The sequence below is a fragment of the Procambarus clarkii genome, chromosome 62 (assembly GCF_040958095.1).
Source record: "Procambarus clarkii isolate CNS0578487 chromosome 62, FALCON_Pclarkii_2.0, whole genome shotgun sequence".
Taxonomy (NCBI): domain Eukaryota; kingdom Metazoa; phylum Arthropoda; class Malacostraca; order Decapoda; family Cambaridae; genus Procambarus; species Procambarus clarkii.
In genome coordinates this window covers 10,177,546-10,198,383 of record NC_091211.1, presented here as the reverse complement: position 1 = coordinate 10,198,383, position 20,838 = coordinate 10,177,546, and the positions used below count along the sequence as shown (strand labels likewise).

Sequence of the window (20,838 nt, the reverse complement as noted above, 5' to 3'; positions counted from 1 at the left end):
AGAAATGCAATTGATAGGGTACATAAAGATAAACTGTTTAACACGGGTGGTAGGCGAACAAGGGGACACAGGTGGAAACTTAGTACCCAAATGAACCACTAGGATGTTAGAAAGAACTTTTTCAGTGTCAGAGTAGTTAATAGATGGAATGCATTAGGCAGTGATGTGGTGGAGGCTGACTCCATACACAGTTTCAAATGCAGATATGATAGAGCCCAGTAGGCTCAGGAATCTGTACATCAGTTGATTGCCAGTTGAGAGGTGGGACCAAAGAGCCAGAGCTCAACCCCCCGCAACCACAACTAGGTGAGTATACACACACACACACACACGTATACACACACACACACAGACACAAACATACACACACTAATGCCTCTATTCACCTTGCAGTAAATAGGAACCTGAAAGTCAGGAAGCTGCTAAAGGCTGCATCTTGGGGATGTGTGAGTGTGTTAGATAAAAATATATGTTGTTTAGATATGATGGAGGAAAAGAGGCCGAGAGTCGGTACATTAGACAACCGACGCTTAGAAAGGCGGGGTCCAAGAGCTAACAGCTAAATCTTGGAAATAATAAATTAAAATATTTAATACACCCACATACATGTTTCACATTATTTTGGCTGAGGGCACACTGAGGGCTGATGGCCCCGTCGACGGGGCAGGAAGTCGGTGGTTGATCAAAGGCCTCCCACATCCTCCACATACCTGAGGATTATTCCGGCTTAATTTTAAACGGAAGTAATGTCTTGGCATTTACGGCTTCAGCGGGTGGGTGGGTCCGTGGGTTTATTACACTGTGAGTGAAAACAATCGCCTATTCTCTATTTTATATTGCGGCTTGTAGAGCTAGAAGCTGTTGCCTCTTGTGTGCGTTGCACAAGGGGATTAATATCTGGATTAATAGCTTTCAATATTTCCAGTATTTTTTAAGGTAACGCTTAAATACCGAAGATACTGCTATTGGACACCGCTTAATTGACAATGTCTCAACAACGCAGGCTAAAGATGTGCGTGGCTCCTGCTATTGCAATGATGCTCATTTGTTTTTCAATGATGGGCCTTAGTTGCCCCCTCTCTAACTTACCGTTCTAAATACCCCTTCTCCATCTTCCGCAAACATTTCCCCTCATACATCTCCCCCCTTTCCTCCTGTCCCCCTTGTCCATCTTTGTCCCCCTGTCCATCTTTGTCCCCTGTCCCTCACTTTGTCCCCTTGCCCACATTTTCTGTCCTCTGTCCCAGATCCCTTTCCCCCTCTCTGTCCCCCTGTCCCCCCTTTCCATCTCTCTGTCCCCCTGTCCCTCTCTATCCCATTGTCCCTGTCTCTGTCCCCCCTGTCTCTCTCTGTCCCCCTGTTCTTCTCTGTCCTCCTGTTCCTCTCTCTGTCCCCCTGTCACTCTCTGTCCCCCTGTTCCTCTATGTCCCCCTGTCCATCTCTCTGTCCCCTGTACCTCTCTGTCCCCCTGCCCACTCTTTCTGTCCGCTGTCCATCATCTGTCCCCCTCCCTTTCCTCCAGTCCCCCTATCCATCTCTGTCCCCTTGTCCCTGTCTCTCCTCTGTCCCCTCTCTCTTGGTCTCCTGCCCCCCTCTCCTCCCTCTGTCCCCCGGTCCCCCTCTCTGACCCTGTCCCTCTGTCTCTGTCTCTGTCCATGTCCCCCTCTCTGTCCCTGTCTCCCTCCCTGTCCCACTGCTCCCCCTCTGTTCCCCCGTCCCTCCTCTGGCCCTGTCCGTCTGTCCCTGTCCCTCTGTCTCTGCCTCTCCTCGTTTCTGACATTCTCTGTGTCAGCCTATCTCTCTGTCTCTTTCCTCGCTCTATCTCTGTCATTCTCTCACTGACTTTGCATATCCTTATCTATACGTCTCTGTGTCTAACATTCTCTCCCTGACTCTGTCTATATCTATTTCTCTGTCTCGATCTTCATCTCTTTCTCTCTCTCTCTCTCTCTCTCTCTCTCTCTCTCTCTCTCTCTCTCTCTCTCTCTCTCTCTCTCTCTCTCTCTCTCTCTCTCTCTCTCTCTCTCTCTCTCTCTCTCTCTCTCTCCTTACATACATACATACATACATACATACATACATACATACATACATACATACATACATACATACATACATACATACATACATACATACGTACATACATACATACATACATACATTTATTTAACACATGTGGTACACGCACAAGGGGACACAGGTGGTGGAGGCTGATTCCATACACAGTTTCAAGTGTATGGAAAGTGTATGTATTCAAGTGTATGTATTCAAGTGGCGGGACCAAAGAGCCAAAGTTCAACCCTTGCAACCACAACTAGGTTAGTACATACATACATACATAAGATATAAAACAGTGGAGGATTCCCAGGTAGAACAATCAACCACAATGCCCATTACCCCTTTACCCTGATGTCCTTAACTACACAACTATACAAGAGTCATTAACACGTGTAATGGCTGATCCCCCATCTTTCATTTTATCAGCTTAGTTCCTTTATTATGCCCCAATTACTCATCCCTTGAGCGGTAGTTAAACTGAACCCAAATTTAAAAAAAGTTCCTTGCTAAGCAAGCTACAGTCTTGATAAGTCAGATATATTGTTTGTTAACACATTTCTCAACAATGAACAGTCAGTTTTATCAAGCTAACATATCCTAACACAACGAGTGAGAGTATTAACTGGTATAATTATTTTATTAGACCAGTATATATTATTAGATTATACTGGTATAATTATATATATATATATATATATATATATATATATATATATATATATATATATATATATATATATATATATATATGTATGTATGTATGAGTGTGTGTGTACATGTGTATACAACATTAATAATTTTGTAACTAGCGTCAAACATTGTTATTTGCTTAGCTAAACGAACTAGAGGGTTCCGGTCCTGAACCGATTATGTGCCTCTGTAATCCTTTACACCACGGCCCACGGGATGGGTATGGGGTGCATAATAAAGAAAGCAATAGAAGAAATTGAAATTGCATAATACGGTTATTGACATTCAATAATAGTAAGATAAAGCAATGAGGACCAAATGGGAGACCAGTGATCAGTGTCTTGTATTCCCTGCAATACCTCAAATCCTACGTACCTCACTGACAGGCTCCAGTATGTTTCTGTGAATAATTCAATTTCTCCCACCCTACCCATCAACATTGGTGTTCCTCAGGGCAGCATACTTGGCATACTTGGGTATCCTTTGGAGGTGCTTATCCAGTTCTCACTTGAACACTATGAGGGGATTGCCAGTTATGCCATGCAGTTATGCAATGTATGAATCTATCTATAAGTCCACCAATCTTTGTAAAAATTTCTTGTATGGATGTACCTTACCTAAATAAACATTTATTTATTTATTATTTATATTTAGGATTCATCAACTGCCAAAGATATTCACATGTCAGTATAATTCTGGCGAGAGAGAGGTTTGGGAAAAGCCGTTATACCAACTAGTCAGCAATAAGGGTGATATTTGTGGGGCACAGGCACACTCGGCCTGGCCCATTAACCCCCAACTGACACTATAACTACTAGCTACTAGGTACATGAACATAATTACATAATTTACGTACATAATTTAAGGTACATAATTACTAGGTACATGAGGACTGGCCATTGTACTATATAGACCTGAAAAAGTGTAACTTAGCGACAACAAGAAAATATTGAATCACAAGACCAACGACGACCATTCCCTTACCCTGCCATAAACACTGAAATTTGACACCCTACCTCTGGAGCCACCCTGACCACAGGTCCACCAACTACATTTCCCTCCCTCCAACTCTGCCTCCACTTACATTGTACACCACGCAAGTGTGGACTAGTGTGTAAATCTTACTGATACCACACTTAACCTTTATTCTTTCTCAATGTGTTGTATAAAAGGATCTGATTATACCGTTTCATTTCTAACTCCTTTTCTTGGAAGAATGCCACATATGATCGTACACACACACTAGGTCTGTATAGGGTATAGGCAAGGTCTGACAAGGTATACTAGGTGAGTACTAGTTGAGTACTTACACACAAGATATTCTAGGTGAGACTAGGTGAGTATACACACACACGCAACATATACTAAGTTAGTACACCCAGAAACAAGATATACTAGGTGAATACACACATACAAGGTATACTAGGTGAGTACTAGTTGAGAACTTACACACAAGATATTCTAGGTGAGACTAGGTGAGTATACACACACACACGCAACATATACTAGGTTAGTACACCCAGAAACAAGATATACTAGGTGAATACACACATACAAGGTATACTAGGTGAGTACTAGTTGAGAACTTACACACAAGATATTCTAGGTGAGACTAGGTGAGTATACACACACACACGCAACATATACTAGGTTAGTACACCCAGAAACAAGATATACTAGGTGAATACACACATACAAGGTATACTAGGTGAGTACTAGTTGAGAACTTACACACAAGATATTCTAGGTGAGACTAGGTGAGTATACACACACACACGCAACATATACTAGGTTAGTACACCCAGAAACAAGATATACTAGGTGAATACACACATACAAGGTATACTAGGTGAGTACTAGTTGAGAACTTACACACAAGATATTCTAGGTGAGACTAGGTGAGTATACACACACACACGCAACATATACTAGGTTAGTACACCCAGAAACAAGATATACTAGGTGAATACCCTAACACCAACCTCCTACAGTACACAACACCAACCTCCCACAGTACACCTCCCACAGGTAACCCCAGCACCAACCTCCCACAGTACACAACACCAACCTCCCACAGTACACATCCCACAGGTAACCCCAGCACCAACCTCCCACAGTACACAACACCAACCTCCCACAGTACACAACACCAACCTCCCACAGGTAACCCCAACACCAACCTCCCACAGTACACCTCCCACAGGTAACCCCAGCACCAACCTCCCACAGTAACCCCAACACCAACCTCCCACAGTACACAACACCAACCTCCCACAGTACACATCCCACAGGTAACCCCAGCACCAACCTCCCACAGTACACCTCCCACAGGTAACCCCAGCACCAACCTCCCACAGTACACAACACCAACCTCCCACAGTACACATCCCACAGGTAACCCCAGCACCAACCTCCCACAGTACACAACACCAACCTCCCACAGTACACAACACCAACCTCCCACAGGTAACCCCAACACCAACCTCCCACAGTACACCTCCCACAGGTAACCCCAGCACCAACCTCCCACAGTAACCCCAACACCAACCTCCCACAGTACACAACACCAACCTCCCACAGTACACATCCCACAGGTAACCCCAGCACCAACCTCCCACAGTACACCTCCCACAGGTAACCCCAACACCAACCTCCCACAGTACACAACACCAACCTCCCACAGTACACCTCCTACAGGTAACCCCAACACCAACCTCACACAGTACACCTCCCACAGTAACCCCAGCACCAACCTCCCACAGTAACCCCAACACCAACCTCCCACAGTACACAACACCAACCTCCCACAGTACACATCCCACAGGTAACCCCAGCACCAACCTCCCACAGTACACCTCCCACAGGTAACCCCAACACCAACCTCCCCACTTATGGAAGTCCACTTATGGATGTCAACCAACAAACTAACACTTAACATAGAAAAGACCTACTACATCTTATTTGGAAGCAAATCTACAAATGCAATTCAGCTTCAGATGACAATGTAAACATTAGCAATAACAATGATGGAAAGTTTCTTGGTCTATTCTTAGACAAGAGACTCAACTTCAGTACCCACATACAATACATAACTAAGAAAGTCTCTAAAACAGTTGGTATACTCTCCAAAATCAGATATTATGTACCTAACCCTGCTCTCATCTCTCTATATTATACACTAATCTATCCCTATCTCAACTATGGTATCTGTGCATGGGGTTCAACCACTGCAAACCACTGCAAACCACCTCAAGTCCATCATCACCCAGCAAAAATCTGGGTGATGATGGATAATCTCACTCCATAAATTCTCTTGTGTCAACTACATTTACAAAACCCTGTTCTTAAATGCAAATCCTGCTCTGAAACTCTTCCTGGACAGATGTAATAGGACCCATTATCACCACACCAGAAATAAATATCTCTTTGATATCCCCAGAGTTAAACTTGTATAAATAAATAAATAAATAAATAAATATGTTTATTCAGGTAAGGTACATACATACACGTAATGTTACATTAATGGATCGATATATAGATAGAGCTAGTACATACAATGCCTAAAGCCACTATTACGCAACGCGTTTCGGGCAGGAAAAACATTAATATCTAGAACTTAATACTAATTGAGCATAAAGAATAAAATGTGTTGAGAACAAATACAAATAAAGATAAAAAAAAGAGGGAACATGACTGAAAAAGCAGCACAAATACAATAGGTTGACAAACAGTGTTGATTAAAAAAAAAAAAAAATAACAGACATGGGTTGACAATAGAGGGGTAAGGTAGGTTAGTGAATTTATTAGGTAGTGTTTAGTTTTTATCTTAAACTGGTTGAGAGAGGTACAGTCTTTAACATGGTTGGGAAGATCATTCCACATTCTGGGTCCCTTGATTTGTAGAGCATTTCTAGTTTGATTAAGTCGTATTCTTGGAATATCAAAACTGTATTTTTTTCTGGTGTGGTGCTCATGGGTTCTGTTACAACCTTCAATGAAGCTTTTGAGCTTATATGTATGTATTTGTAATGTATGTATGTAAACAATGTATTTATTATCATTTATCAATTCTGATAGAAATTACCTACTTAAAATTATCTGTTAGATTAAGGACCTGCCTGAAACGCTGCGCATACTAGTGGCTTTACAAGATTGTAAATACTGTACTATTCAATGTATTCTCACAACCCCAATGTACCTACTTGTATATATATAAATAAAATAAAATAAAATATTGTGATGGGTCAGTAGCTAGGGATGGGAAGGCAGGATGCAGTATGCCAAACTGAATTCGTGCGCCCCTTGAGGGACTTGAAGTAGAGGGATAGGGATCACAGGATAAGTATGGGTTGCACAAACTACTGGTAACAGGATGAGTATGGGTTGCACAATTAATTACTACAAAGTGGTTGAGTATGGGGTGCACGTAAATGAAGACTCCCAAGAAGCAAATCAGAGATCAGCCCAAGCTTCATCTTGAGGCAAAGCTCAATGCCTTAAGCCATATTGATGCTCTGTCCACAGAGCATTCTCTCTCTCAAATCATAATAGTACACTAATGGTTCCCTACACCACCCCTCAGGTGCAGCTGCAGCAGGCTTGGGTGACATGATGACTATGGGGTGCACAATAAACTAACACTCACAGAATGAGTATGGGCTGCACAATAAGCTACCTCTCACAAGATTAGTAATAAAGAAACATTAATTTTTTGGGTAGGGTGACTGAAACTCATCCTGGGGTAAAAATGTTTATTTAAATTTATTATAGTTAAATGAATTTAGTAAATTATTCCATATATTGTATTATAAGTGAATTGACACTAAACTATAAATGATACTAATAAGGTTTTAAAAATGAAAAACAGTAAAAATCCTTCATGTAAGATATGGAAGTTGAAAAGTAAATTAACTGTAAACTAAATTATAAACTGTAGACATAATATAAAGTATTATAAGTAAAATACCTATAAACTACCAAATAATGTGTAAGGAACCATTTCTATTGTTTGTCCTTTTTTACCTGTTTCCTCAGGTATTTTAAAATTCCCATTCCGTTGTTACTACACTGTTTTCCTGGTGTAGTTCCCTGTGGTTCAAATTTTACTACTTGTACTTCTTGCTGTTTCTGAAGGATTGCTAATGGTAGCCCTTGTTGCACCGGCGGAACTTTTTGTAAATGTTCCACCTGCGGAACTTTTTGTAATTGTTGAATTTCTTGCACCTGCGGTACCTTTTGGACTTTATGCACCTGCTGCACTTGTAGCTCGTCAGGATTTTTTTCCAGGGCATTATCGCTATCACCTTCTGATCCTAATGTAAGTTTATCTGCATCAAGCTTCCTTGTGCGTGCTGGAATAAAAAATAAAAATAAAAAATAAAAAATTTTGAAATGGAAGATCCTGTGTAACAAATTTAATCAGTTACTATGATCGAGCCGCAGAAATTTTACAGGAAAGATATGGTTGGGTTGACTGCATCTATCTGGACCTAAAAGAGGCATTCAATAGAATTCCACATAAGAGTTTGTTCTGGAAACTGGAACATATTGGAGGGGTGACAGGTAAGCTTCTAACATGGATTAAAAAATTTCAAACTGATAGAAAAATGAGGGCAGTAATCAGAGGCAATGTATTGGACTGGAGAAATGTCACGAGTGGAGTACCACAGGGTTTAGTTCTGGCATTCATGGATAAATAATAAATAAATTGTTCATGATTTTTTTAGACAAAAGCTAGAATATGCAGCAGTTGTATGGTGCCCATATCTTAAGAAGTACATGTACAAACTTGAAATGATACAAAGACGTCATGGGTGTCATAGGGGCACCAGCACACTGGTTTGCTAAAGGGCCCTTAATGCTGTCGAGACCTTATGGGCCCTTGGACCCATTACGTTAAGACATAGTGCTGTATTGGGCCACACACTTTTTGCCATATACATCAACGACAGAGATGATTGAATTGAAATTATATATATATATATATATATATATATATATATATATATATATATATATATATATATATATATATATATACATATATATATATATATATATATATATATATATATATATATATATATATATATATATATATATATATATATGTCGTACCTAATAGCCAGAACGCACTTCTCAGCCAACTATGCATGGCCCAATTTGCATAATAAGCCAAGTTTTCATGAATTAATGTTTTTTCGACTACCTAACCTACCTAACCTAACCTAACCTAACTTTTTCTGCTACCTAACCTAACCTAACCGATAGAGATAGGTTAGGTTAGGTTAGGTAGGGTTGGTTAGGTTCGGTCATATATCTACGTTAATTTTAACTCCAATAAAAAAAATTGACCTCATACGTAATGAATTGGGTAGCTTTATCATTTCATAGGAAAAAAAATAGAAAAAATATATTAATTCAGGAAAACTTGGCTTATTAGGCAAATCGGGCCTTGAATAGTAGGCTGAGAAGTGCGTTCTGGCTATTAGGTACGACATATATATATATATACATATGTATATATATATATATATATACATATGTATATATATATATATATATGAGAGAAAATAATAGGTGGTGATATATTTATATATTATGTGAACTACTTACACAAAAAGAAGTTAGTGGTGAAGATCTTCTTGTCCTCTTCTTGTCGTGCTGGTCCTTTCTTGTAATAGATAACGATTGATTCATACCCACAGCCACGCAGATATGTTAGCTGAAAAGCAAATAATATTTAAACAATAACACTATCTGGGAAAATGCAACAAAATAAATGTTTGAAGCATAGCTGGGCATGTGCAATAGAACCCATAATAGAATCACAATACCAGAAATAAATATCTTTGATATCCCCAGAGTCAAAGTTATTCTGTGTAAATACTCTATGCAAATAAAGGGACCTTGTCTATGGAACTAACTTGCTAACAAATTTAAAAACTGTCCAACTTCTGCCATTTTAAAAAATAAAACCAAAAAGTACCTAAATTTTTTCTTGATAGTTTCCTAACTAGTGTATTAAACTCGCACTGTATCTTATGAAATCCAATGCCAGAATATATGTGCCTAAACCATACAACTTTTCCATTGTAATCATTGCTATCACCTTATATCATGATTGTTATATTGAATGCATATCTTACTATATTATACCTTGAAATATTCCTCAAATTATGCTACAATTTATATGTTGATAACCCTCAAATTTTACTTTAATGTACATAGTAATCTTTGTGATACTTTCTTACAATGTACCAGCCAATTTTTTCCATTTAAGCTTTAAATTGCCTATTTAAAATTATCTGTTAGATTAAGGACCTGCCCAAAACACTATGTGTGCTAGTGGCTTTACAAGAATGTAAAAACATCAATTCTATGTACTCTCATAATCCCAGTGTGCTATCTTGTATATAAATAAATAAACAAATAGTATGTAAGTACTGTACAGCATTATTCATGTTGATTCTATACCTTATCAAGCAAGTTCAGCATAAGAAGAATACAAATGAATACAACAGATGTAGACAAACTTCAATACCTGATTTTCAATCCTTCGTAGAACCCGGCTTGCTGTATTTCGTTCTAAAGCCTTCTTGCCTTTAAGTAGAAAACGGGCTTCCTCTTCTTTCTTCATTAATTCTCTACTGTTTCGGAAGTCACACTGGCAGAACTTGCAAACATTGCTTCGGACATGCACACATTGTTTGCAGTTTGTGCATCTCCTCAAGAATTTTCCCTGAAGACCTGAAGGAAATAGTTTCTAATAAAATACTTATATTCAAATGACCTATGCTGCAAAAATTATAAGTTAAATTGTTGTTAAAATGTACTACAGTAATTAAATATATTATTTAAATTATGAAATAATCTACATTAACACTAGTGAGAGCAATGTTAAAAATTTTAGGACTGCATCTGGAAATAACTTTAATTTTGGATGTGATTAACCATGCTGTAACTCGTATAACAAAACTGAGAGGAGTTGAATCCAACAGCCTGATTGACCAGGCTGTTAATTTCAAGCGAATACTATATTATTGGAAGAAAAAAAAATTATATATATATATATATATATATATATATATATATATATATATATATATATATATATATATATATATATATATATATATGTCGTACCTAATAGCCAGAACGCACTTCTCAGCCTACTATGCAAGGCCCGATTTGCCTAATACGCCAAGTTTTCATGAACTAATTGTTTTTCGACGACCTAACCTACCTAACCTAACCTAACCTAACTTTTTCGGCTACCTAACCTAACCTAACCTATAAAGATAGGCTAGGTTAGGTTAGGTAGGGTTGGTTAGGTTCTGTCATATATCTACGTTAATTTTAACTCCAATAAAAAAAAAATGACCTCATACATAATGAAGTGGGTAGCTTTATCATTTCATAAGAAAAAAATTAGAGAAAATATATTAATTCAGGAAAACTTGGCTCATTAGGCAAATCGGGCCTTGCATAGTAGGCTGAGAAGTGCGTTCTGGCTACTAGGTACGACACATATATATATATATATATATATATATATATATATATATATATATATATATATATATAATCAATATTGTAACTTTTTTTGTGTAATGACGTTTTCAAATAAAGTTAGATAAATATACACACATACCAAAAGAATAAGGGTGGTAGGAGAAGAAAATATGAAAGTGTTCAGTGAGGATCCACAAGGTCTTCTCTGAGTACTCTTTATTTTCTTCTCCGAGGCTATGGGTCCCTACACTTGCACCAGAGGTGGTACCCCTCATATATATATATATATATATATATATATATATATATATATATATATATATATATATATATATATATATATATATATATATATATATATATATATATATATATATATATGTCGTACCTAGTAGCCCGAACGCACTTCTCAGCCTACTATGCAAGGCCCGATTTGCCTAATAAGCCAAGTTTTTATGAATTAATTGTTTTTCGACTACCTAACCTACCTAAGCTAACCTAACCTAACTTTTTCGGCTACCTAACCTAACCTAACCTATAAATATAGGTTAGGTTAGGTTAGGTAGGGTTGGTTAGGTTCGGCCATATATCTACGTTAATTTTAACTCCAATAAAAAAAATTGACCTCATACATAATGAAATGGGTAGCTTTATCATTTCATCAGAAAACAAATTAGAGAAAATATACTGTCAGGAAAACTTGGCTTATTATGCAAATCGGGCCTTGCATAGTAAGCCGAGTACGACGTTCTGGCTACTAGGTACAACATATATATATATATATATATATACATACATACATACATACATACATACATACATACATACATACATACATACATACATACACACATACATATATATATATATATATATATGACAGTGTCAGATTCAGTTTACTACAGTTTAGTAATTCCTTACCATTTGATGTACTAGGTAGATCCATGTTTGGTGAAGTTTTATAGCTGGAGCTGGAAGATCCTGTCGAGATGACTTCTTCAAAGAGAATAGCTTCAACACACATTGTGTCTTGAGTCTACCAGTACTTGGCCTACAGTTACCAGATCTGATTTACAGAAACTAGTGAACTATGGAGATAAGATTGTTAATAATATACTTTTTTTGAGATTCATATGACTTGCAGCTTAAAAACCAACCTTATTTTAAAATAGTACACTAAAGTACATAGCAAATTGCGAAATTCGTAGTTTTTTAACTACTTTAAAGCTAAATTCTCAAGCTTTGAAAATAAGCACAATTTGCTATTTTAAGCGGAATCTGGCAACTCTGATTTAGCATGTAAACATTGACTTGCATTCACAATGTAGTCATTTATTTTTCAACAATTTAAAACGAGTTATGAAAATACACACATTGGTACATTATTGCAAAGGCACTATACTATATATATATATATATAAATTGTTGCAAGTCGAGCAACAAATATTTTACATTGAACAACAAATGAGATTGGAAAAGCAGTATTGCCAAAATAGACCCCAGACACACCCTGTGGGTAGTAATGGACCCCCATACCGACCCTATGAGGGGTAGTGGACCCCATAATAACACTATGGGCGATAGTGGACACTATACAAACACTATGGGCGGTAGTTGACTTCATAGAGACCCTGTGGGCGGTAAGGGACCCCCTAACGACCCTGTGGGCGGCAGTGGACCCCCTATCGATCCTGTGGGCGGCAGTGGACCCCCTACCGACCCTGTGGGCGGCAGTGGACCCCTACCGAACGTGTGGGCGGCAGTGGACCCCCTACCGACCCTGTGGGCGGCAGTGGACCCCCTATCGATCCTGTGGGCGGTAGTGGACCCCCCCCATATCGACCCTGTGGGCGGCAGTGGACCCCCTATCGATCCTGTGGGCGGCAGTGGACCCCCTACCGACCCAGTGGGTGGCAGTGGACCCCCTGCCGACCCTGTGGGCGGTAGTGGACCCCTACCGACCCTGTGGACGGTAGTTGACTTCATAGCGACCCAGTGGGCGGTAGTGGACCCCATACCGACCCTGTGGGTGGCGGTGGACTCCATACCGACTCTGTGGGCGGCAGTGAACCCTATATACTAATCCTGTGGGCGATACTGTACCCTATAGTCATCCTGTGGGGGCAATGGATGCCATACATATCCAGTGGGTGTTATTGTACCCCATACTTATTCTGTGGGTGGTTGGAGCCCCATACCCATCCTGTGGGTTATAGTGGACCCCATACTCATCCTGTGGGTGGTATTGGACCCCATACCTATCCTGTGGGTGGTTGTGAGCCCATACCCATCCTGTCGGTGGTAGTGGACGCAATACACATCCAGTGGATGGTATTGGATCCCATACCCTTCCTGTGGGTGGAAGTGATCCCCATACCATTCCTGTGGGTGGATGTGACCCCCATACTCATCCTGCGGGTGTTATTGGACCCCTTACCCACCTAACAGGTGGTAGTGGACCCTAATCCTATAGTTTCCAATAATCCACCCCATACCATCCTGTTTGCAGTAGTTTATCCTATATACATTCCAACATAACATCGTTTTCTGTTAGCGTTCCTACAAAACATTCTTTAAAGATTTCTAAAGCACAAACTATAGTATATAATATTGATTGGTGAAGCACTTATTCTATGTAATAATTTATTGTGCTTATTATAATTTACTAAGAACAACTAATATTTCTCAAAACAAAACTACGAGCCTTCAATAGGATGTAGCTGATCTGTAATATTATAAGAGCATGGACAATAGTAGGTGAATTTCACAACCCATGTGGGACCTGAAAACTACAATTTTCGTTATAATTGAACCAATCACGACTATTCAGCTATCTACGTTGATGGACGAGTACTGTGAGACGTAAATTGGTACGTGAGGAAGAGTTTGAGCCTTGGTAAAAAAGTTAACTGGGAATATATCACATATGTACTAAATCACATTCCACATATTGACTTTAAGCACTAGTCATATATGTACTGTCTTGTGTGAGAACGGGTTGATATGTGGCATTCTGCCAAGAAAGGGAGTAGGAAATGAATGGATATCGAGGGCACTTGGTGTCAATTGCCGGCTGGAAAGATATTGCAAATCAAATGCAATATCTTTCATAGACAACTGGGAACACTTCTATGGAAGAAATGAAATGTATGCTCGTGATGGGGTGCATCTATCGAGGACTGGGGTTGTTGCTGTTGCGAACTCGTTGGAAGAAGTGGTTGGAGGTGTTTGTTTGGGTTTAAACTGTTAGCTGATAGAGGTATGGGAATTGATTTGGAGGAAGGAGATAATAAAAGTACGTGTTTGTGGGAGAAAGGAATTGGCAAAATGATCAGGGAAAGAGAAGGGCCTCAAAATAACAATTCACTTAGGGTATATTACACTAACAGTAGAAGTCTAAGAAATAAAATTAACGAATTAAATGCTCTTGTCTGCACAGAAAAAATAGATATTATTGCACTTACCGAAACGTGGATGAATGTAGAAAATAGATAACTATTAGCTGAATATCAAATAAATGGATTTAAACTATTTCACACAGATAGATATATTAGACGAGGAGGGGGAGTAGCCATATATGTTAGGGACAATTTGAAATGTAGTCTCAAAGAGGGAATCAAAACTGAGCCACACACAGAAACTATTTGGATAGAATTATACGAAAAAGCAAATAATATTATAATAGGAGTTATATATAGGCCACCAAATTTAGACAGAATGGAAGCAAAGCTTCTATGGGATGAAATATCTAGGGCATCTAGATCTAACAGTATTTACGTCATTGGTGACTTTAATTTTAGTGGAATAAACTGGTTGAACAAAACAGGGAATAGTGAAGCAGAAGATTTTCTAGAATTAATTGACGATTGCTTTCTTACGCAACACATTAAGGAACCAACACGGCAAAATAATATTTTAGATTTAGTGTTAACTAACAGGGAAACACAAATTTATGACATCGAAATAGGGAGTGAGCTAGGGAACAGTGATCACAGAGAAATCAGATTTAGCATAGAATGGAATAGACCTGTAGGAGAAAATTCTGTTAAAGTGCCAGATTTTCGAAAAGCTGATTTTAATAGCCTTAGAAATTTTTTGGGTCAAATTGATTGGAAAGTCTTGGGTATGGGGTGGGGGCCGATCTTGGAGCGAGACATGAACCCAGCGATAGGTGACGTAAATGGGGATTTCGATGTGGATTCAATATATAACTTATTTAAGAATATTCTAAACAAAGCACAGGAACGTAGTATACTATACAAATTGAATAGATCGAATACTAATGACCCAAAGTGGATAACAAAGAATTGAAGAACCTTATAGGTAAAAAGAGAGCTTGGTACAAAAGGATTAAAAATGGGGAGGTCACTTTAGAACAGGAATTCGTACAACTGGTTAGAAATGTTAAAAAAGAGATAAGGAAAGCAAAAAGAAACTATGAAGTTCGCATAGCAGGGCAAGCAAAGACAAATCCTAAAGTTTTTTTTCAGTTATATCGTACTAAGACTAGCGAAAGGATAGGTCCATTAAAAACTGAGACAGATCAAATAACAGATAGTGATGAAGAGATGAGTAGCATTTTTAATAAATATTTCGTATCTGTATTTACTAAAGAGGAACTTAACAATATGCCTTCAGCCGAACAAGTCTATGTGGGTGGGGACGAGTACAGGTTGACGAGTTTAACAGTTACCAGGGAGGATGTTCTTAAACAAATAGTAAAACTCAAACCAAACAAATCCCCAGGGCCGGATGAAGTGTTTGCCAGGGTGCTTAAAGAATGCAAAGAGGAGCTTTGTGACCCACTGTCAACCATATTTAATAAATCAATAGAGTCAGGCAGAGTGCCAGAGTTTTGGAAAGTTGCTAATGTGATACCAGTTTTTAAGAAAGGAGATAGATCACTTGCGTCTAACTATCGACCAATTCGCCTAACGTCTATTGTGGGAAAGTTACTCGAATCTATAATAGCAAATAAAATTCGTCTTCATCTTGAAAAACATAAATTAATAATTGAGTCGCAACATGGTTTTATAAATGGCCGTTCATGTTTAACAAATTTGTTATCTTTTTATTCTAGCATTGTTGAGGCAGTTGATAGTGATAAGGATTGCGATGTTGTGTACCTTGACTTTAGCAAAGCTTTTGATACAGTGCCACATGAAAGACTGATTAAAAAGTTAGAGTCTCATGGCATTGGGGGTGCTATATTAAGCTGGATTAGGGCATGGCTATACCAAAGGAAACAGAGAGTTAGTATAAATGGAGTCAAGTCAGAGTGGGAAAATGTTGTAAGTGGGGTGCCTCAGGGCTCTGTCCTGGGAACTCTGTTGTTTATAATATATATAAATGATTTAGATTCAGGTTTGAGTAGCAACATTTGCAAATTTGCCGATGATACGAAAATCGGTAGGGAAATTAATTCGGAGGAGGACTCACTATCACTTCAAGTCTAAGCCCAGCACAAGTCTAAGCCCAGCAGTAGTAACATCTACTGCTGATTCAGTCAGGTGCAGTCACAGTGAGAGGTTGTGTTAGCTGGAGCTCCGATTCTAATAACATTATTATTGCAATAATGGAAGGATTAGTAAAAGATTTGGTGAGTCTGGTTGGAGCTCTGAGAGCAGAGATGGATTCCCTGCGGGAGGAGGTACGACCGCTAAGACTTCGGGAGGAAACGAAGGAGGAGGCCAGTGTTGACGGGACCTCATTAAGAAGGACTGACGAGACCAGTATTAAGAAGTCCTCGTCTTGGCAAGTTGTGAAAGACAGGGGTCTTAAGAAGACCTTGGCAAAACCGACAACTAATAGCCTACACCTAAGGACTTTTAACGCATTCGACGTATTAGAGGACGAGTGCTGTGATGAACCTGTTGTTCAAGGAGTAGGCAAAGCAACGAGGAGCATTGAAGCGCAGGTCCGTCAAACTTCTCGAAAGGAAAAGGGAGAATTGAAGCGAATTTTGGTTGTGGGAGATTCCCAGGTGAGGTATTTAGACAGAACGTTTTGTGCCAGAGATAGGGGGAACAGATTAAGGGTTTGCTATCCGGGAGCTAGAATTGGTGATATTGTTGGAAACATGAATGATATTATGACAGGAAATGGGAACAAACCCATTATTTGTATTAGTGCAGGGGGTAATGATGTTGGGCGAGTTAGGAGTGAGGAACTAATACAGAGATTCAGGACAGCCATTGAATTAGTTAGGAGCAAGGGAGGAATCCCGATCATATGTGGCATTCTGCCAAGAAAGGGAGTAGGAAATGAATGGATATCGAGGGCACTTGGTGTCAATTGCCGGCTGGAAAGATATTGCAAATCAAATGCAATATCTTTCATAGACAACTGGGAACACTTCTATGGAAGAAATGAAATGTATGCTCGTGATGGGGTGCATCTATCGAGGACTGGGGTTGTTGCTGTTGCGAACTCGTTGGAAGAAGTGGTTGGAGGTGTTTGTTTGGGTTTAAACTGTTAGCTGATAGAGGTATGGGAATTGATTTGGAGGAAGGAGATAATAAAAGTACGTGTTTGTGGGAGAAAGGAATTGGCAAAATGATCAGAGAAAGAGAAGGGCCTCAAAATAACAATTCACTTAGGGTATATTACACTAACAGTAGAAGTCTAAGAAATAAAATTAACGAATTAAATGCTCTTGTCTGCACAGAAAAAATATATATTATTGCACTTACCGAAACGTGGATGAATGTAGAAAATAGATAACTATTAGCTGAATATCAAATAAATGGATTTAAACTATTTCACACAGATAGATATATTAGACGAGGAGGGGGAGTAGCCATATATGTTAGGGACAATTTGAAATGTAGTCTCAAAGAGGGAATCAAAACTGAGCCACACACAGAAACTATTTGGATAGAATTTTACGAAAAAGCAAATAATATTATAATAGGAGTTATATATAGGCCACCAAATTTAGACAGAATGGAAGCAAAGCTTCTATGGGATGAAATATCTAGGGCATCTAGATCTAACAGTATATACGTCATGGGTGACTTTAATTTTAGTGGAATAAACTGGTTGAACAAAACAGGGAATAGTGAAGCAGAAGATTTTCTAGAATTAATTGACGATTGCTTTCTTACGCAACACATTAAGGAACCAACACGGCAAAATAATATTTTAGATTTAGTGTTAACTAACAGGGAAACACAAATTTATGACATCGAAATAGGGAGTGAGCTAGGGAACAGTGATCACAGAGAAATCAGATTTTGCATAGAATGGAATAGACCTGTAGGAGAAAATTCTGTTAAAGTGCCAGATTTTCGAAAAGCTGATTTTAATAGCCTTAGAAATTTTTTGGGTCAAATTGATTGGAAAGTCTTGGGTATGGGGTGGGGGCCGATCTTGGAGCGAGACATGAACCCAGCGATAGGTGACGTAAATGGGGATTTCGATGTGGATTCAATATATAACTTATTTAAGAATATTCTAAACAAAGCACAGGCACGTAGTATACCATACAAATTGAATAGATCGAATACTAATGACCCAAAGTGGATAACAAAGAATTTGAAGAACCTTATAGGTAAAAAGAGAGCTTGGTACAAAAGGATTAAAAATGGGGAGGTCACTTTAGAACAGGAATTCGTACAACTGGTTAGAAATGTTAAAAAAGAGATAAGGAAAGCAAAAAGAAACTATGAAGTTCGCATAGCAGGGCAAGCAAAGACAAATCCTAAAGGTTTTTTTCAGTTATATCGTACTAAGACTAGCGAAAGGATAGGTCCATTAAAAACTGAGACAGATCAAATAACAGATAGTGATGAAGAGATGAGTAGCATTTTTAATAAATATTTTGTATCTGTATTTACTAAAGAGGAACTTAACAATATGCCTTCAGCCGAACAAGTCTATGTGGGTGGGGACGAGGACAGGTTGACGAGTTTAACAGTTACCAGGGAGGATGTTCTTAAACAAATAGTAAAACTGAAACCAAACAAATCCCCAGGGTCAGATGAAGTGTTTGCCAGGGTGCTTAAAGAATGCAAAGAGGAGCTTTGTGACCCACTGTCAACCATATTTAATAAATCAATAGAGTCAGGCAGAGTGCCAGAGTTTTGGAAAGTTGCTAATGTGATACCAGTTTTTAAGAAAGGAGATAGATCACTTGTGTCTAACTATCGACCAATTCGCCTAACGTCTATTGTGGGAAAGTTACTCGAATCTATAATAGCAAATAAAATTCGTCTTCATCTTGAAAAACATAAATTAATAATTGAGTCGCAACATGGTTTTATAAATGGCCGTTCATGTTTAACAAATTTGTTATCTTTTTATTCTAGCATTGTTGAGGCAGTTGATAGTGATAAGGATTGCGATGTTGTGTTCCTTGACTTTAGCAAAGCTTTTGATACAGTGCCACATGAAAGACTGATTAAAAAGTTAGAGTCTCATGGCATTGGGGGTGCTATATTAAGCTGGATTAGGGCATTGCTATACGAAAGGAAACAGAGAGTTAGTATAAATGGAGTTAAGTCAGAATCGGAAAATGTTGTAAGTGGGGTGCCTCAGGGCTCTGTCCTGGGAACTCTGTTGTTTATAATATATATAAATGATTTAGATTCAGGTTTGAGTAGCAACATTTGCAAATTTGCCGATGATACGAAAATCGGTAGGGAAATTAATTCGGAGGAGGACTCACTATCACTTCAAGTTGATCTAGATAGGGTTTTGAAATGGTCGAAGGATTGGCAGATGCAGTTTAATGCTGATAAATGTAAAGTTCTGAGGTTAGGTAATGATGATAGGGTTACAAGATACGAGCTAGATGGTGTTGAGATTGCGAAGTCGAATTGCGAAAGGGATCTGGGAGTTATGATTAGTAAGAATTTAAAACAAAAGGATCAATGCATAAATGTTCGTAATAAGGCAAATCGGACACTTGGATTTATTAATCGCAGCGTTAGTAACAAGACACCTGGTGTGGTTCTCAAGCTATATCTTGCTCTAGTTAGGCCCCATTTAGATTATGCAGTTCAGTTTTGGTCGCCATATTATAGAATGGATATAAATTCACTTGAACGTGTCCAGCGTAGGATGACTAAGTTAATTCCCCAAATTAGAAATCTTTCATATGAAGAAAGATTAACAAAGCTTAAGTTGCATTCACTGGAAAGGCGAAGAGTTAGGGGTGACATGATAGAGGTTTACAAGTGGGTGAATGGACATAACAAAGGGGATATTAATAGGGTATTAAAAGTATCAACACAAGACAGAACACGAAACAATAAGTATAAATTGGATAAGTTTAGATTTAGGAAAGACTTGGGTAAATACTGGTTCAGTAACAGGGTTGTTGATTTAAGAACATAAGAACATAAGAACAAAGGTAACTGCAGAAGGCCTATTGGCCCATACGAGGCAGCTCCTATTCTATAACCACCCAATCCCACTCATATACTTGTCCAACCCGCGCTTGAAACAATCGAGGGACCCCACCTCCACCACGTTACGCGGCAATTGGTTCCACAAATCTACAACCCTGTTACTGAACCAGTATTTACCCAAGTCTTTCCTAAATCTAAACTTATCCAATTTATACCCATTGTT

General features: G+C 38.7%; 1 protein-coding gene across 1 annotated transcript; it reads right to left on the bottom strand.

The window, feature by feature from the left end:
- Positions 1-7,485: 7,485 nt before the first annotated feature.
- On the bottom strand, positions 7,486-12,331 carry LOC138354207 (uncharacterized). Its single transcript, XM_069308093.1, has 4 exons — positions 12,184-12,331; positions 10,292-10,497; positions 9,364-9,472; positions 7,486-8,099 (listed from the first exon to the last, which is right to left on the bottom strand). Exons 1-4 carry the CDS (start codon positions 12,284-12,286, stop codon positions 7,750-7,752), a joined length of 768 nt encoding a protein of 255 aa, XP_069164194.1. The 5' UTR covers positions 12,287-12,331; the 3' UTR covers positions 7,486-7,749.
- Positions 12,332-20,838: the final 8,507 nt, after the last annotated feature.